General features: G+C 41.7%; 1 protein-coding gene across 1 annotated transcript in view; it reads left to right on the top strand.

Annotated features, from left to right (window-relative positions):
• Window positions 1-16870, top strand: part of CAPN8 (calpain 8) — a 114543-nt gene that overhangs the window by 77959 nt on the left and 19714 nt on the right. The window contains exons 11-14 of the mRNA XM_044005092.1: window positions 417-428; window positions 6207-6418; window positions 8518-8554; window positions 12562-12630. Of these exons, the coding sequence (XP_043861027.1) occupies window positions 417-428; window positions 6207-6418; window positions 8518-8554; window positions 12562-12630 (330 nt within the window). The remainder of the gene's footprint in view (window positions 1-416; window positions 429-6206; window positions 6419-8517; window positions 8555-12561; window positions 12631-16870) is intronic.

The following is a 16870-nucleotide window of genomic DNA, read 5'->3' as shown; positions in this document are numbered from 1 at the left end:
CACTTCTGTTTCCTGAGTTGCTGTCAGACTTCTCTAAACCACTACTTCTTCCCCTTCCCACCTTACCCAATACTCCCTGAAGATTTCATAATATTACCCTTCTAATAAACATAACATAAAGAAGGGATGTTAGGGCTCTGTTCAGATTTACACAGACCTGGTTTCTGCAGTTCTCCCTGAAATCCCCCTATAAACTCCCAGTTTCACCAATGCTATCTTATCCTACAGCCCGGCCCTCTGACATCTATTCACCCTTGAGTCTAGGTTGCAATGTGCATTTTGTAGGATGGGGTGGCAGGTAAGGTACCCCGACAGAAGCTAGCTGTGAGTTTGGCCCAGGAGGCTGGCCTGGCCTTTTAAGGGAAGATGTATTGAACCCTTGGATCACTTCCTCTTTATTTCTCTCTGCCTTACAGATCCCTAAAGAGGTACGTGTGAGCTGTTGGCAATCTCCTTTCCGTGGGTAAGAAACATATGGTGGCCTGCTGCTCATGTGGGTAGAGGGGCAGCTGTGGTTTCTTCTAGCTGAAGTTGGATTTCATGTAAACAGACCCTCTGAGCTTATGAGTCCTCTGAGGCACTGACAGAGAGAATTGGTAAAGAGAATTCTGGCAATTGGCATCCATCCCACCTGCCAGGCATCCAAATGAAGAGGCTTGGTGATGATGCATCATTCCCCTCTGGGTCCATTAGTCTGATGAGAACAAAGATAATTATAGGAGAACCAAAGTCCCTATTCATCTGATACACAAGGATGTCTTTGCTCCAGGAAAAGGAAATCTACTTTTAAAAATTTGCTTTTTGAGAGAAAGCACATGCCTTTTGTCTACCCGCCCCCTCCTCTGGCATCCTAGGATCATAGCCTTTGTTGTTGTTGTTCAGTTGGTTTAATCATAACTGATTCTTTGTGACTCCATTTGGAGTTTTCTTGGCAAAGATACTGGAGTGGTTTGCCATTTCTTTCTCCAGCTCATTTTACAGATGAAGAAACTGAGGCAGATGGGGTTAAGTGATTTGTCCAGGGTCACATAGCTAGTAGGTATCTGAGGTAGAATTTGAACTCAGGTTTTCCTGACTCTGGGCCCTGTGATCTGTCCTACACCACCTAACCTTGAAGGTCATCTAGTTTAAACTCCTCACTTTTCAGGTATGGAAACTGAGGCCTAGAGAAGTTAAGAAACTTGCCTCCATTTCAACAGGTAATAAATAGCAGTCAGAATTTGTACTCAGGTTCCCTGACTCCAAATCCAAGTGTGTTTTCTACTTTGCCATGCTGCTTCTCTAGAATGAAGTTTGAGATTTGACTTATTAAAGCAAATGAGCCCAAGAAAAGAAGAATGTCACTCTTTTATTTTATTTTTTTGCGGGGCAATGGGGGTTAAGTGACTTGCCCAGGGTCACACAGCTAGTAAGTGTCAAGTGTCTGAGGCCAGATTTGAACTCAGGTCCTGCTGACTCCAGGGCTGGTGCTTTATCCACTGCGCCACCTAGCCGCCCTGAATGTCACTCTTTCAAATCAATTTTTATTTATATATTTCATTTTTATATCATCTACATTTCCATAATATATTCTCCTCTAGGAGAAGATCTGTTTCCTATAACAAAGAATAAAAAAAACCTAGCAAAACCAATGCATCAGTAAAATTGGAAGTGGTCTGAAATGTTGCAGGTCCATGGTCTCCCACCTCTGTAAAGAAGGGATGGAGGTGTCTTTTCTTATTTCTTTTCTGGGGCCAGGCTTGGTCATTATAATTTCACAGAGTCCATTGTCTTTTGTTTTGGTTTTGAGAATGTCATTCTTAGTAGCACAGTTGCCATTTTCACCATTTGAGCTTTCCAGAACCACCTGTTAGGATTGTAGCTTTGACCTGTGTACCATGGGAAGAGCTCTGGATTTAGAGTCAGAGGACCTGCAGTTGAACTTTAAGTCTGACAAATTATTGAAAAAGTTATCTAAACTCTCTAGGGCCCAGGTTCCTTATTTGTAAAATGAGGGGCTTGGATGAGATGGTTTGGAAGGTCCTGGCTATAACACTATAATCCTCTAACTCCAAATAATTTTTTTCTAATTCCTTCAGTCAATCAACCATTTCTTTTTCTTTCTTTCTTTTTTTAAAAAAAATGTTCATTAAAAAAGGGTTTTTTTTGGTGAGGCAATTGGGGTTAAGTGACTAGCCCAGGGTCACACAGCTAGTAAGTGTTAAGTGTCTGAGGCCGGATTTGAACTCAGGTCCTCCTGATTCCAGGGCCAGTGCTCTGTCCACTGTGCCACCTAGTTGCCCCCAATCAACCATTTCTAAAGATTCCTCTACTTCCTTTTTTACCCCATCCCCATTTTCTCCCCTTAGTGTTCTCAACACAGACTTGTTCTAAGAAATTCAATTTACGAGCATTTTATTCTCCTGACTGGAGAGAAAGGCTAATTACTTCCCCAAAGGGGTATTTGCTCAGCCATCTTCCTCTGCCTTGGGTGGGTGGGTGGGGTCCTTCCTAGTGGCTGGTCAGCTCAGTTGGAAGGAGTGCAAAGTCATGGGTACAATGACTTTGCTTAACTCCCTGATATTACTGAGAACTGCTGCCTTTGTCATGGTTGCCTTGCCCAGGAAGCACAAGTTTTCTCAAGTTAATCTATACATTGGGGCAGTCCCCTTACCCATCTTACAAATGCACATTACCCATCATGAAGCATGGATTTATAGTGCAGCTTTCCCAGATAGCTCCCATTTGGGGTGAAAGGATCAGATAAATGGTCTGTATATGGGTGGTGGGTTTGGTGGTCTGAATGATGGAGATTGGGTTCTTATTTCCTTTTTGTTTGGGGTGATCAAATCATAGGATTTAGACAGCCCTTTAATATTTGTGGGACCTTGGACAAGTCACTTAACTTCTCTGGGTCCAGTTTCTCCATTTGTGAAACAAAAAGGTTGGACTCACTGACTTCTAAGGAACCTTTTAATTCTAAGTCCATGATCCTTAAGAGTGAAAAGGACCAAAGAGACAATCAATTTCAACCCCTTTAATTTGCAAACAAGAAAACTATAGAGCAAGGGATAGGTTAAGTTAGTTGCCTATGGTCATAAATTAGTCAAGAGTATGGTTGGGGTTTGAACCCATATTTCTCCATACTTCAAATCCAGAGCCCTTTCCATAGCCAAATGTGACCCCACTGTGGGAGTATAGACAACAAGAAAAAATTATTTTGTTAAAAAGGAATAGGATAATATGGTAGGAAGCATATTTGATTTGGAATGGAGTAGATGGATATCCCAGAGACTCCTCAAACACATCCAAAACCAAACATATCTTTCCCTGCAAAAGCTCCCCTTTTCTATACTTTCCTATTTCTGTCAAAGGTCCCACCATCCATCCAATCCCCCAGAATTATAACCTCAGCACTTTCCTGGACTCTTCACTCTTCCCTACCTTCCTCCCAACCCCAGGTCCAATTAGTTACCAAATCTTACCTTTTCTCCCTCTACAACATCATGACATCTGATTTACTACTCACTCTGCTGCCACCTCTAATTTAGGCACTCATTGCCTCTTTTTTTGGGGGGGCAATGGGGGTTAAGTGACTTGCCCAGAGTCACACAGCTAGTAAGTGTCAAGTGTCTGAGGCTGGATTTGAACTCAGGTACTCCTGAATCTAGGGTCGGTGCTTTGTCCACTGTGCCACCTAGCTGCCCCACTCATTGCCCCTTAACTAGATTATTGCAACTGCCTCCTAATTTGTCTCCCAACTCCAGTCTATCCTATGCACTGCTACAAAAGTGATTTTCTTGAGCACAGATCTGACCATGTTATTCCCTTTCTTTTCTTTTCTTTCTTTCTTTCTTTTTTTTTTTTTTGCGGGGCAATGAGGGTTAAATGGCAGCTAGTAAGTGTCAAGTGTCTGAGCCCAGATTTGAACTCAGGTCCTCCTGAATCCAGGGCTGGTGCTTTATCCACTGCGCCACCTAGCTGCCCCATTGTTCCCTTTCTTAATGAACTCTAGTGGCTTCCTAGTCTCTCTAGGCAAAAGAACAATCCCCTCAACCCCCCTCAAACAAACTCTTCTGTTTAGTTTTTAAACTCTTCACAACCTGTCCCTAAACTCTCCTTCTAGCATTATTGGACATTACTCCCCTTTCTACACTCTGTGATCTAGCCAAAATGGCCTTTTCTCTGTTCCTCACATATGGTACTCCACCTCCATTGGCTGTCTCCCTTACAAGGAATGTACTCCTTCTTTACCTTCTCTCCACAGTCTTCTCCTTTCATGACCCAGCTCCATGTTCTACATGAAGCCTTTCCTGATTCCCTGTAACTATCAGTAGCCTTCTTCCCAAATTACCTACATTATGTTTATTCCTTTATAAATATACCCTATACATACTAATATATTTACTTGTCTCCTCCATTGGAATATAAGCTCTTGCAAGTAGAGATTGTTTCTTTCTTTGTATTTGTACACTCCCTCCCCAGCTAGTGGAGTGCACAGTAGATAATAAATTCTGATTGATTGATTTAGGCCTCAATATAAATGGTGCAATTGAACTGTATGACCTTTAAGGTCTCAATTCTAAGTCTTATGATCTTGTGGCTGTTCTTGGAAAATAATAGAACACAGGAAGGTTGGCACTGTCAGATTTGTTTCCCTTTCTGAGCCTGTGACCAGTGCTCTTCATGTACACTCAGCCCCCCATTGTTAGAACTGCTTCCACTCTTTCATACTCCTAGTGTATTAAGCCCAACCTGCCTCCTGCTTTCTGATCTTTCTATAATGACTTTGCTTAACTCCCTGATATTACTGAGAACTGCTGCCTTAGTCATGGTTGCCTTGACCAGGGAGCACAAGTTTTCTCAAGTTAAGCATTTGAGAAGAGGATGAATGACCTGGGATGATCCCCTGTAGAAAATGCTTCACTATATGGATCACAGGATTAGATCCTCAGAAATGGAAGGGAGCTTGATCCAATCCCATAATTTAACAGGTGAAGAAATTGAAGCCATAGTGGTTAAGTGACTTGCCCAAGATAATATAGGCATCAAGTGATAGAACTGGGATGTAGACCCAGATCCTATGGTTCTAAATCTAGCCTCTTTCCACTGTACTGTGATGCTTCCCTGGCATGGGGGTGGGTTAGGACTTGGGCTTCCTTTCTAGTTTCCTGTGTTTAGATAGACTTGGGGGTGGGGTGGGAAAAGGAGATTCTGTGACCAATAATGTAAAGCACCTCTCCTATATTCCATCTGTCCAGTTCAGCTCCAGGTCACGTAAAAGCCCCAGGATATTGGTGCAAATCACCCATAGTCATCATCATCTTAATGATGATTAATTGGGAAGATAAAGTGCTAAAAGGAGGCTTAATTACAGTAATAATAATTTGACATCTGTGTTTTCAAAGCATCTTGCAATCCTTAATTAGTATGTTTCACAGACTCAACAATGACCCCACTCCTTAATGCCTGCCTTCCACTTCCTTCAACAGGTGCTAGGTTACTGACTCCATCACCATTTAATAGGTGAATTAGGTGAATCCCATAGAGAGGAAATGACTTTACCAGAGACCAGTGAGGGAGTCAGTGGCAAAGTCAGAGCCCAGGGTGCCTGACCTTTAGGTTCTACTATCAGTCATTCAACCTATTTTTTTTTTGCCAAACGGTGTCAATAATAGGTTATCCAATTGCATACCCACTTGCTGAACAGATGAGGGCCTCCTCTCTATTAGGGATCTGTTTGTTTGGTAGTTAATAAAAGACAAGATGACTATTTCTGATTTTTTTTTCCTTAGGAGCTAAGGATTTAAACTTACATTGCTAACTAAATTAAAAGTCTGAATAATAGCTTGTATGCATCAGCTAAAGGACTCATGGAGACAAGTATCTTGCTAAAATAAAAAAAATAACAAAATGAGAATACTCCAAAGTATAACATTAGGATGGGATTTTCTGGTCTCATCTTCTAACAGGGAGAAACATTATGGTAAAGTGGAAAGGCTGGCTTTGGAGTTGGAAGACCCAGATTCCAAGTCCCACTAATTTTTTCAAATTCCACTTTTTATAATGAGTATCTGAGTGATCTTGGGCAAATTACTTAACCTTCCTGGGTCTCCCCTTCCTTATCTGTGAAAGGGGGGGGGTGGATTAGGTGGTCTCAGAGGTCCCTTCCAATTCAACATCTATGATTCTATGAAAAATGACTTTCTAAATGCCGATTTGTGCAGCTGGAGAACCACACAGAAGTACATCTGAACCATGACTTCTTCTTGGGACATCAGCCTGCTGCTCAAAGCCCAGCATACTTTAACCTTCGAGAAGTTTCTACTCGGTTCCACCTTCCCGTGGGAGAGTACCTGGTGGTGCCTTCAACCTTTGAACCATTCAAGGATGGAGAGTTCTGCCTGAGAATATTCTCAGAGAAGGAAGCTAAGTCCCTGTATGAGCTCCTCCATGAGCCAGCTTAATAAACTCTAGTATAAAGGTTTCCAGCAGAGAAATTACTAGAGGCTGGGAGGAAGATCCCTATTGTTGTTTGGGGTGCTGAGAGTCCACTTGCCAACCTAATGAGCTTTCCAACAGGGCTCCTATAGTGATAACTAGAAAATCCAAATCTATAAAATGACAGACATAATAGTTCCCAAGGGCCCATACACTGGTGATTGCCCTCCATTTATTCATTGATTCAGTCAAGAAACATTTATTAATTGCCTTCTACATACAGAAGACTAAGGTGGACAGTGGGGGAGGTACAAAGATAAATAAAACATGGCATCTCTCTTAATGGAACTTATGATATATAACTGCAATGCAAGACCATAAACTCTTTTAGGTCAAGAACCATGTTTTCCCCTAGTGCTTGGAGCATACATAAGAAGGTGACTTGATTTAATAAGAGAGGTACAAAATGTATTTGACCTCCCAAGAAGATGAATTGGGAAAGGCTGTATGTATTTTAGGTGAGCTTTTTGTTTTAAAGATGCATAGTATTTAAATAGGCAGAGATAATGAGAATAGGAGCATGAGATGACATGAGCAGAGGCACATTGAATAGGGTGTGTATGAGATAAAACTGGAAAGGCAGGGTGGTATGAAATGGAAGAGCAGCTATTAAGCACTTAATATGTGCCAGACACTGTGCTAAGCATTGAAAATAGAGCTAATAAAATGATAAAGTTCCTGCTTCTAAAGAATTTATATTCTAACTGGAGGAGAAAAGCATTCAGCTTCAAGGTAGATGGAAAGACTCTGTCCAAGGTTCTTAAATGCACTATTTGGAAGGATATTCTGGTGGGATATGGATTGCTGGGGCTTCAGCATGTGGATGTGGGGGATTGGGTGAAAAGGGGTCCTACATAGTGTACCAGGTTAAAGGGATCTGAATTTCACTGGGGTAAGTATTATAGTAGGGAATCATTGAAGGGTTTCGATGATGAGAGTTATTAAGGAAAATTATTTAGTCTGGAAGTGGTGTGAAGCACCACTGGATATTAGAGTACAGAGAAGTGGGGAGTGGGGAGAGGGGAGAGAAGGACAACAGGAGGCTATTATAAAAGTCTTGATAGGAGTAATGAAGCCCTGCTAACCAAAAATGAATAGAGAAGAGGGGGATAGATTTGAAAGACATTATGGAAGTTGCATTGACAGAATTTGACGACTAGTTGGATATGGGGGTAAGGGTGGGGTGGAGATGGAAGAGTCAGAGAACACCAAGGTTTTGGCCATGGGAAACAGTGAATGGTGTCCCTGACAGTAATGGGAAAATCCAAGGGGAAGAAAGTTCATATGTATTGCAAAATTTGGTGAGGGGCCTGGAAGTCAGAATGAGGAGGAATATGGGCAACAATCTTGCCAGGAAGAGTTTCCATCTAATAGGAGGAGCTCTTAAGCTATAGAATCTCACTCCAGATGGCACAAGAAAACACCTTTTCTGTGCTCCATCCAAAACATATGATGAGGGTTTGTAGAGTTATCACTAATGTAACAGACATTTCTAGGCAAAGAATTGTACCAAGGGAAAAAGAAGGGTGATAACTGGGGTTCTTAGCCATAGAATAGAGCCCTCCAAAAGACTTTCTTGGCAGAGTGGTCCATGGGATTAAAAGACAGTATCACCCTAGACATTTTTGGGGGGGTCGAGGCAATGAGGGTTAAGTGACTTGCCCAGGGTCACACAGCTAGTAAGTGTCAGGTGTCTGAGGTTGGATTTGAATTCAGGTCCTCCTGAATCCAGGGCCCATGCCTTATCCACTGTGCCACCTAGCTGCCCCACCCTAGACATTTTGAGGAAGCTGACTGGTATTTGATCTTTGTTGCCTATAATATGGGAATGACCTCAGGGGATGCATGGAAAGGGTTAAAGTTCTCTGTCAGTAAGGGAACTTAAGGTTTAGTTTATGAAGTTGGGGAAGTCTTAGGAGGGAAATTCCTTTTTTCTCTTCATCCCCTTCTCCCCAAGTTTAGAGTAAAGAGTGTTCTTTAGCTAGACTCCCTGCCCTTTTAAAGTTGATTTTGTTTCTGTGAGGATTTGTGTTTCAGGGAAATTGGAGACATGGTGGCTGGAAACCCATATGAGGTAAGCATCCATTTTGAACCAGAGATTCTTAACATGAGCTTCATGGTCCCTTAAGGGGTCCATTGATAGATTTCAGGGGTTCTGTGAACTTGGATGGGAAAATTACAACTTTATTTTCACTAACCTCTAACTTAAATTTAGCATTTCTTTTTATTGTAAATGTAAACAACAATATATTGGGAGAAGGGGTTCATAAGTATCACTAACTTCCAGAAATTTGTTGTTATTGTTGTCTAGTCATTTCAGTCATGCCTGACTCTTCATGATCCTATTTGGTGTTTTCTTGGCAAAGATACTTGAATGGTTTGCCATTTCCTATTCTAGTTCCTTTTACAGTTGAGGAAATTGAGGCAAACAGGTTTAAGGGACTTGCCCAGGGTCACACAGCTAGGAAGGGTCTGAGGCAGGATTTGAACTTAAGTCTTTCTGACTCCAGGCCCAGCATTCTATTCACTGCACCATCTAGCTTCCAGAAATACAGGACACACACACAATCAAAGTTTCAGAACTTCTGCTCTAAACTAATTTTTTTGGGGGAAGGGTAATGGATTTTGGGGGGAATCTGTCTTGGATGATGTCAGTGAAGGTCAAAATCAAGGTTAATAGAATGTGGAACATTCTTTGGCTGAGTCAGAAGAGGCCCTGAAGGAGCCATGAAGCCATAGTCTTTTGAAGGGTCAAGAAGTAGAACACAATTTGATGTCCTTTCCACCAGCTGGAGTGATAAGCACCCACTATGTGTGAGTTGGTCTCTAAGTCTTTTTGACTCCAAGGCTGAGGTTCTAGTCTCTATGGAGGCTGCCTCTTAGTCAAAGAATACCCACCAGGACATCAGTAAACATTGTACTTGACTTGTGGTTTGTTGTTCAGTCGTTTCAGTCATGTCCAACTCTGTGACCCCATTTGGGGTTTTCCTGGCAAAGATACTGGAGTGGTTTTGCTGTTTCCTTCTCCAGACCATTTTATAGATGAGGAAACTGAGGCAAATGATGGCTTTCTCAGGGTCACAGAGCTAGTAAGTGCCTGAGGCTGGATTTGAACTCAGGTCTTCCTGACTCCAGGCCCAGCACTCTATCCATTGCACCACCTAACTGACTTTGTGGTATCTGTATCTTTAGAGCTACATGTAAATAAATAGCATTTATGTAGTGTTTTGTAATATGCTTCCTTATCTCATTTACTCTGTGATTCTCTCAATTACTCTGTGATGCACAAGCTATTACTATCCCCATTTTACAGATGAGAAAACTGAGGATGATACAAATTAAGTGACTTGCTCTGAGTCACACAGCTAAGTATGCATCTGAGGAGGGGATTTGAACTCAGGTCTGGTTGACCCCAAGTCTAGAATTCTGCTGTGCCACCTAGCTGCTGGGCATGTATGTTTGGTATATGAGTTCTGAAACACCTCCCTACTCTGAGATTATATGAGTTTTTGATTCTATGGGGGTGAATGCTAGGGTGAGTGGAGTCATCTGGGAAGAGACAGTTTGGGAAAGCCTCTTGAATTTAAGAGCAGAATTTTAAAGACAATGAATAGGGTTTGGCATCTGGAGCTTTGGGACAGTGCTGGTTTAACTGTCCCTTTTATATGTGTTGGTCCCTGGATGGTGATAGTTTGACTGTAATGAGGAGGCCCATGCTGCTTAGCTCATGTTATTGTCCCTCTGGGATGGAACGTCACAAGAGCTGGGCTCAATCCTGAGTATAGGTAGTGATGTTTCAAGGATAGACATAAGAGTTCTGAGGTTGGGGGAGAGGCAGGACTGATAGGATAGCATCACTAGTTAATATTTCACAGCCCCAGTTCTATCTGCCTCCATGCCCAAGCAGAAATTAAAGGATCCCTTGGTACTTTTCAAAGAGAGAACACTGACTGAGATGTCTGTGGCTGCAGTCATACCCCACACATGACTGAGGCTGTGTTTTGGTTTTGCTGGTTGGGTGTCAGAGGTAGAATATTCTCTCTCCTCATAAAGATTAGACATGGAAGATGTCTTTCTTTCTTTCTTTCTTTCTTTCTTTCTTTCTTTCTTTCTTTCTTTCTTTCTTTCTTTCTTTCTTTCTTTCCTTTCTTCCAGATTTCTTTCTTTGCAGGGCATTGAGGGTTAAGTGACTTGCCCAGGGTCACATAGCTAGTAAGTGTCAAGTGTCTGAGTCAGGATTTGAACTCAGGTCCTCCTGAATCCAGGACCAGTGCTTTATCCACTGGAAGGTGTCTTTCTTATCCAAGTTCCATGAAATCTTTCTTTGCCTTTTTAATCCAAGTAACACCCAGTCTTCACCATTAGGATTAAGAATATCAAGTATGCTTACTGGAAAATGCATGTATTCCTCTCCCTGTGCCTTCTTCTTCTGGTTTCTCTCAATCCTTCCACAGATGTGAATGTTTCTTGTGGGAGTCACTGTGTAGAAGTTAGTCGGGCATTAGTCACCAGGATCCTGGGTTCCTGACACTCATAAGCCAAATATAATATATACATACATACATACATACATGCATACATACATACACATACACACACACATACTTTCTATGACTGAAACACCCTTCCTTGTCTGCCATTCTCCAGATGTATTGTTTCTCCCTTTTAGAATGTAAAGTCCTTGAGGTCAGGGACCATTTTGTATCTTCAGGGCTTATCTTCAGTGTCTGGGACATGGTAAATGCTTTACATGTGGCCTTTTCTCTTTCATTCATTTATTCATTCACAGAAATCTTGGGATCTGTGGGGTTTTGTCATCTTGTTCCATACCTTTTCTAAGTTAATTAGAATAAAAATACCTTGGAGAATGGCAGAACCCAGCTATGCAATAACCTGCCTTCCTATTTGTACAGAGGTGGGGAAGTGGCAGTACCAGTAGAATGCAACAGAACCTGAGTTCAAATTCACCCTGACATTTAATGGCTGTTTGATCCTGGGCAAGTCACTTAACCCTGCTTGTCTCAGTTACCTATCAGCATCTGCTGATAAGGGACCAAAGCAGATTAGTTCTTTCTCTACAATTTGTGTCTTCAGAGAGTTGTCTGGGGACTCTTTAAGGTTAAGTGATTTGCCTGGGGATCTTAAGATCAGGGACTTAGAGCCAGAGGGGACCTTGGAGGCCATCAAGTGCAGCCCCCTCATTTTACAGATGAGGAAACTGAGGCCAAGAATAGGTGACTTGCCCAGGGCCACATAGCTAATAGTTTTTCTTTCTGTGCATATGTAGGATACAGGGGAAAGTTTTGAAGCTAGGTCTTTCTAACTCTAAGGCAGGCTTTCAACACCTTATAAGGGATCCTAATTGATTCATTGACTCAGAGGTGTTATTCAGAGGGCAATCCACTCTTTGCCTAGTTATCTCTTGGAGGTAACCTGTGTATCCCCACACATTTTTTGAGTTGGGGTTTCAGGAGGAACTTTTAGCCACTAGAAATTCTACTTGATACCCTCATAAGGGGATTGTGAAGAAAGCACCGGCCCTGGAATCAGGAGTACCTGAGTTTAAATCCGACTTCAGAGGCTTGACACTTACTAGCTGTGTGACCCTGGGCAAGTCACTTAACCCCAATTGCCTCACCAAAAAAGCCAAAAACCAAGCCAAACCAAACCAAACAAAAAAACCCCAACACTACATGAAAGTGAACTGTTATTACTGTTGTTTTCTTGGCAGTATGGGATTTTCCCCACAATGCCTTGTTAGGTGTTCAGCTCTGTTTGGACAGGTCCCTAGTCATCATAGCAGAAAGTTGTCTTGGGAATCTCCCTCTGCTGGCTGAGATTAGTCTTTCTATAGATAATTTACCCTGTCCTCAGTGCTGAAGTCATGGGAATTCTCTAAGAAGCTGCCTCCTAGATTTCTGCCCTCCCCCAATAACAACCATAATTATTGCTCATGTTTCTCTAGTGCTTTAAGGTTAGCAAAGCACTTTACATAAATTGGAACTAGTCATTCATTGTCTTTGCCCTTGACCTTGGGTTGATGGGCAAGCATTTTAACTCTAAATTTGTCCTTCCCTTTAGCCACATCCCAGTGAGAGAGAACAAGTAGAAGACCAGTTCAAGAGTTTATTTGAGAAGCGTGCTGGAGAGGTGAGTGGTGGGTGTGGGAATGAGTATGACTCTCCAGACTGCCATGAATAATTTCAAGGATCATAGATTTTAGAGCTAAAAGGGACCTTTGAGGACATTTACTTTAACCTCTTCATTTTATAGGTGAGGAAACAGGGACATTAAGTGACTTGTCCAAGGTCACATGTCTATCAAGTGTCACATGTGGGATTTGAACTTACACCTCCTTGATTCCAAGTCCAGCACTCTATTCCCTATACCATGCTGCCTTCTCTTTAAGTCATCTCCACTCTCTCCTTTCTTCCTTGGTTCTCATTCTCTCTCTCTCTCTCTCTCTCTCTCTCTCTCTCTCTCTCTCTCTCTCTCTCTCTCTCTCTCTCTCTCTCTCTCTCTTTCCCTCTCTCTCTCCCCGCTCCTGCTTCCCAGTGATGAAAAAGGAGTAAGCAAGCCCCTGCTCACCTCAAGAAGGTACCTCCTCCTGACATAACCTGTCCTTATTCTTCAGGTCCTTTTCATCACAGAGAGTTCATCACTTAATAATCCCAGCAGTAGACAGACCAATACTGCTGTATGGTCCTCCAGGGCTTGGTTGTTCTGGGATGTTTTATCTCCTTCCTGGGACTGCTCTCTCTCTCTCTCTCTCTCTCTCTCTCTCTCTCTCTCTCTCTCTCTCTCTCTCTCTCTCTCGTAAATAGCAAACTCCAGTCACACAAGTTTTGCCAAAAGCCTTCCTCCTCTTGTAAATTGGCCCTGTCAGTCCCATGGCCTCTGGCTACAGAGCCTCAGTGGCTGAATTCTTTCTCAATCAATAACCTTCAGAAGAAGAAGGAATAGCCTAGTGCAGGTGTGAAGAGAGCTGAGTCAACTTGCCCTGAGTTTAGCATGCTGAAGATGCTGCCCGACTCTCTTTCCTTTTGGTTTCTGATGCTTCACACAGAGGAAAAAAATGTTCATTCTGCCTCCTGAATTAAAGCCTGCACCAAGGCACCCGAGTATAGGCTGGCGAATCCTTCATGGGAAAGAGAAAGGATCTTCTCATTGATCCTCCCCTCCCAGCTTGTGCTCGGTGTTGATTGTCACAGCAACACGGAGGCCATGAAGCTGTTGGAGACAGAGCTGGGAATAGCACTTACAAGCCATCTCATAAATACAGCAAAAGCTTTACTCTTGGGTGGAGAATAAGATGCCCATGGGGCTTCGGGACTGGAAAGAAATACAGGCCCCAGCTCCCCAGAAAGGTTCAGCACATATTTCTAGATTTAGTGATGCAGAGAGATGAAAATACTTCGGATTCCTTGAAAAAGGCCCAGGAACTTAATCTTCTGTATAGCTTTTATGATGAAGAATACCAGCTGACGTTTTTGAGTACCTTAAGGTTTACAAAGGGCCCTGTGTTATAATTTGAAGTTCACAACAGTGCTATGAGGAAACATACGGGTTGTCATTATTGCCATTTTTATAGGTGAGCAAGCTGAGGCTCAGAGAGATTGAGTGGCTGCTCCTGTTTGAAAAGCTAGTGAGAGTTGTAGGCAATTGAAACTCAGGTCTCTCCTTCCTCTGACCCTAAGTAAGACTAGTGCTCTGTTCTTTCTATTATATTGCTTCAGTCATTTTAAGGTTCCTTTTATTTTAAATATAATATTTTATTCCCCCCAGACCAGTTACATGTTAAAGCAATTTTTTAAAAAAGATTTTTTTTCCCTTTTTTTTTTTTGGTGAGGCAATTGGGGTTAAGTGACTTACCCAGGGTCACACAGTTAGTAAGTGTCAAGTGTCTGAGGCTGGATTTGAACTCAGGTCCTCCTGACTCCAGGGCCAGTACTCTATCCACTGTGCCACCTAGCTGCCCCTAAATATAAATGTGTTGGCTTTCATTTCTTTTGTTTTGTTTTGTTTTAGCAGGGCAATGAGGGTTAAGTGACTTGCCCAGGGTCACACAGCTGGTAAGTGTCAAGTGTCTGAGACCAGACTTGAACTCAGGTCCTCCTGAATCCAGGGCCAATGCTTTATCCACTGCACCACCTAGCTACCTCTTATAGCAATTTAAAAAATTTTTTTAAAGTTTTGAGATCCAAATTCAATTCTTTCCTCCCTGCTTCTTCCCTCCCCGAGAGAGAGTAAGCAATGCAACATGGTCTATATGTGTCCAATCATGTAAAACATTTTTTAAACATTCATTTTATTATGTTTTAAAATAAAAGTATTTTATTATTTCCCAGCTACATGTAGAGCTAGTTTTCAACATTTATTTATATAAGATTTCAATTTCCAATTTTTCTCCCTCCCTCCCCTCCCTCCCCCCTCCCCTAGACAGCAGGTAATCTGATATAGTCTATATATATATATATATATATATATATATATATATATATATATATATATATATATATACTCACAACTCACAGAATATAGCCTATATATATATAGGATATATATATATATATACACACACATACATAGATACATACATACATAGATACATACATACATCCACACACAATAACATCAAACACATTTCTGTATTAGTCATGTTATGTGAGAAGAATCAGAGTAAAAAGGAAAAACCTCAAAAAAGAAAAACAACAGCACCCAAAATAAAAGAAATAGTATGGTTCAATCAGCATCCATATTCCACAGTTCTTTTTTTTCCCCTGGATTTGGAGAGCCTTTTCCATCATGAGTCCTTTGGAACTTTCTTGTATAGTTGTATTGGTGAGAAGAATCTGTAAGGGGCTAAAATTCTAGCTATAGTATCTACAATCTAATGAGTGGTCACCAATAAATTATAAGCTTCAGCAAGAGTATTTAAGTGTTTAAGTATTTATTAAAGAGCATTAGGATCAGGGGCAGCTACGTGGCGCAGTGGATAGAGCGCTGGTCCTGGAGTCAGGAGTACCTGAGTTCAAATCCGGCCTCAGACACTTAACACTTACAAACTGTGTGACCCTTGGCAAGTCACTTAACCCCAATCGCCTCACCAAAAAAAAAGAAAGAAAGAAACAAAGAAACAAAGAAAAAAAAGAGCATTAGGATCAGAGAGAAAGGTAAAAATCTAACTATTTCTAAGAGACCCTATCATCTGAACCACCATGGCAAGGTCAGGAACAAAAAGGACCCAATGCCTCCTATGAAACTGGGAACATCCCATCCACAAGCACACACAACTCCAAGCTAATTGGCTGGTAGCCTTGACAGACAGTATCCAGAAGGAAACATCACTTCCTGATGCCAAGAAAAAAGCCACATGGCTTGCCCTCAGACGCCTCCTCATATTGGAGCTTTCCTACAGTAATTCTCCAGCAGGTGGCGTCACTCCAATCATTACAAATCTAATCTATCACAGTTGATCAACACATAATGTTGATGATACTGTGTATAATGTTCTTCTGGTTCTGCTAATCTCACTCATCATCAGTTTATGCAAGTCCTTCCAGGTTTCACTGAACTCCTCCTGTTCATCATTTCTTACAGCACAATAAAATTCCATTGCATTCATATACCACATCTTGTTCAGCCATTCCCCAACTGATGGGCAACCCCTCAATTTCCAATCCCTTGCCACCACAAAAAGAGCAGCTATAAATATTTTTGTACATGTGGGTCCTTTCCCCTTTTTTATGATCCCTTTGGGAAAAAGACCCAAAAGTGGTATTGCTGGGTCAAAGGGTATGCACAACTTTATAGCCCTTTGGGCATAATTCCAAATTGCCCTCCAGAAAGGCTGGATCAGTTCACAGCTCCACCAACAATGCATTAGTGTTCCAATGTTTCCCATGTAAAACATTTTAAAATTTCCTTTTAAAAATGTTTCTCTAAGCCAGGGGTTCCTAATTTAGGATTCTTGGATAGGTTTCAAGGGGCCCATGAACTGGAATGGGAACAATTGCATCTTTCCCCACTAACCTCTAAAATTAGGCATTTCCTTCAGTTATGAGTATAGGCAACAAACCATTATTCTGACAAGGGGTCCATAGGGGTTTACCAAAATCCAGAGGGGTCATCTATGGCATAAGGAAAGTCTGCTTCCTCAACTGTAAGATGGGAACAAAAAATACTTGCAATGTGTCCAACTCACAGAATTGTTGTGCTTTGCAAATTATAAAATGATCTATAAATGTGAAATTATTCAAGAAGATTTGCCTCATGACCCCAGATTTACACAGGATGTTCTGTTACCCTAAATCTCTGCTTCCTAGTTTTAAATGGTTAGCCCTTGAAAGTCTTTGCTTCCTCTCTTTTGGGGTTTAATCAATAGGGCATA

Source organism: Dromiciops gliroides, chromosome 4 (genome assembly GCF_019393635.1).
Source record: "Dromiciops gliroides isolate mDroGli1 chromosome 4, mDroGli1.pri, whole genome shotgun sequence".
NCBI classification, from domain to species: Eukaryota; Metazoa; Chordata; class Mammalia; order Microbiotheria; family Microbiotheriidae; genus Dromiciops; species Dromiciops gliroides.
This window is presented reverse-complemented; position numbering and strand designations above follow the sequence as displayed.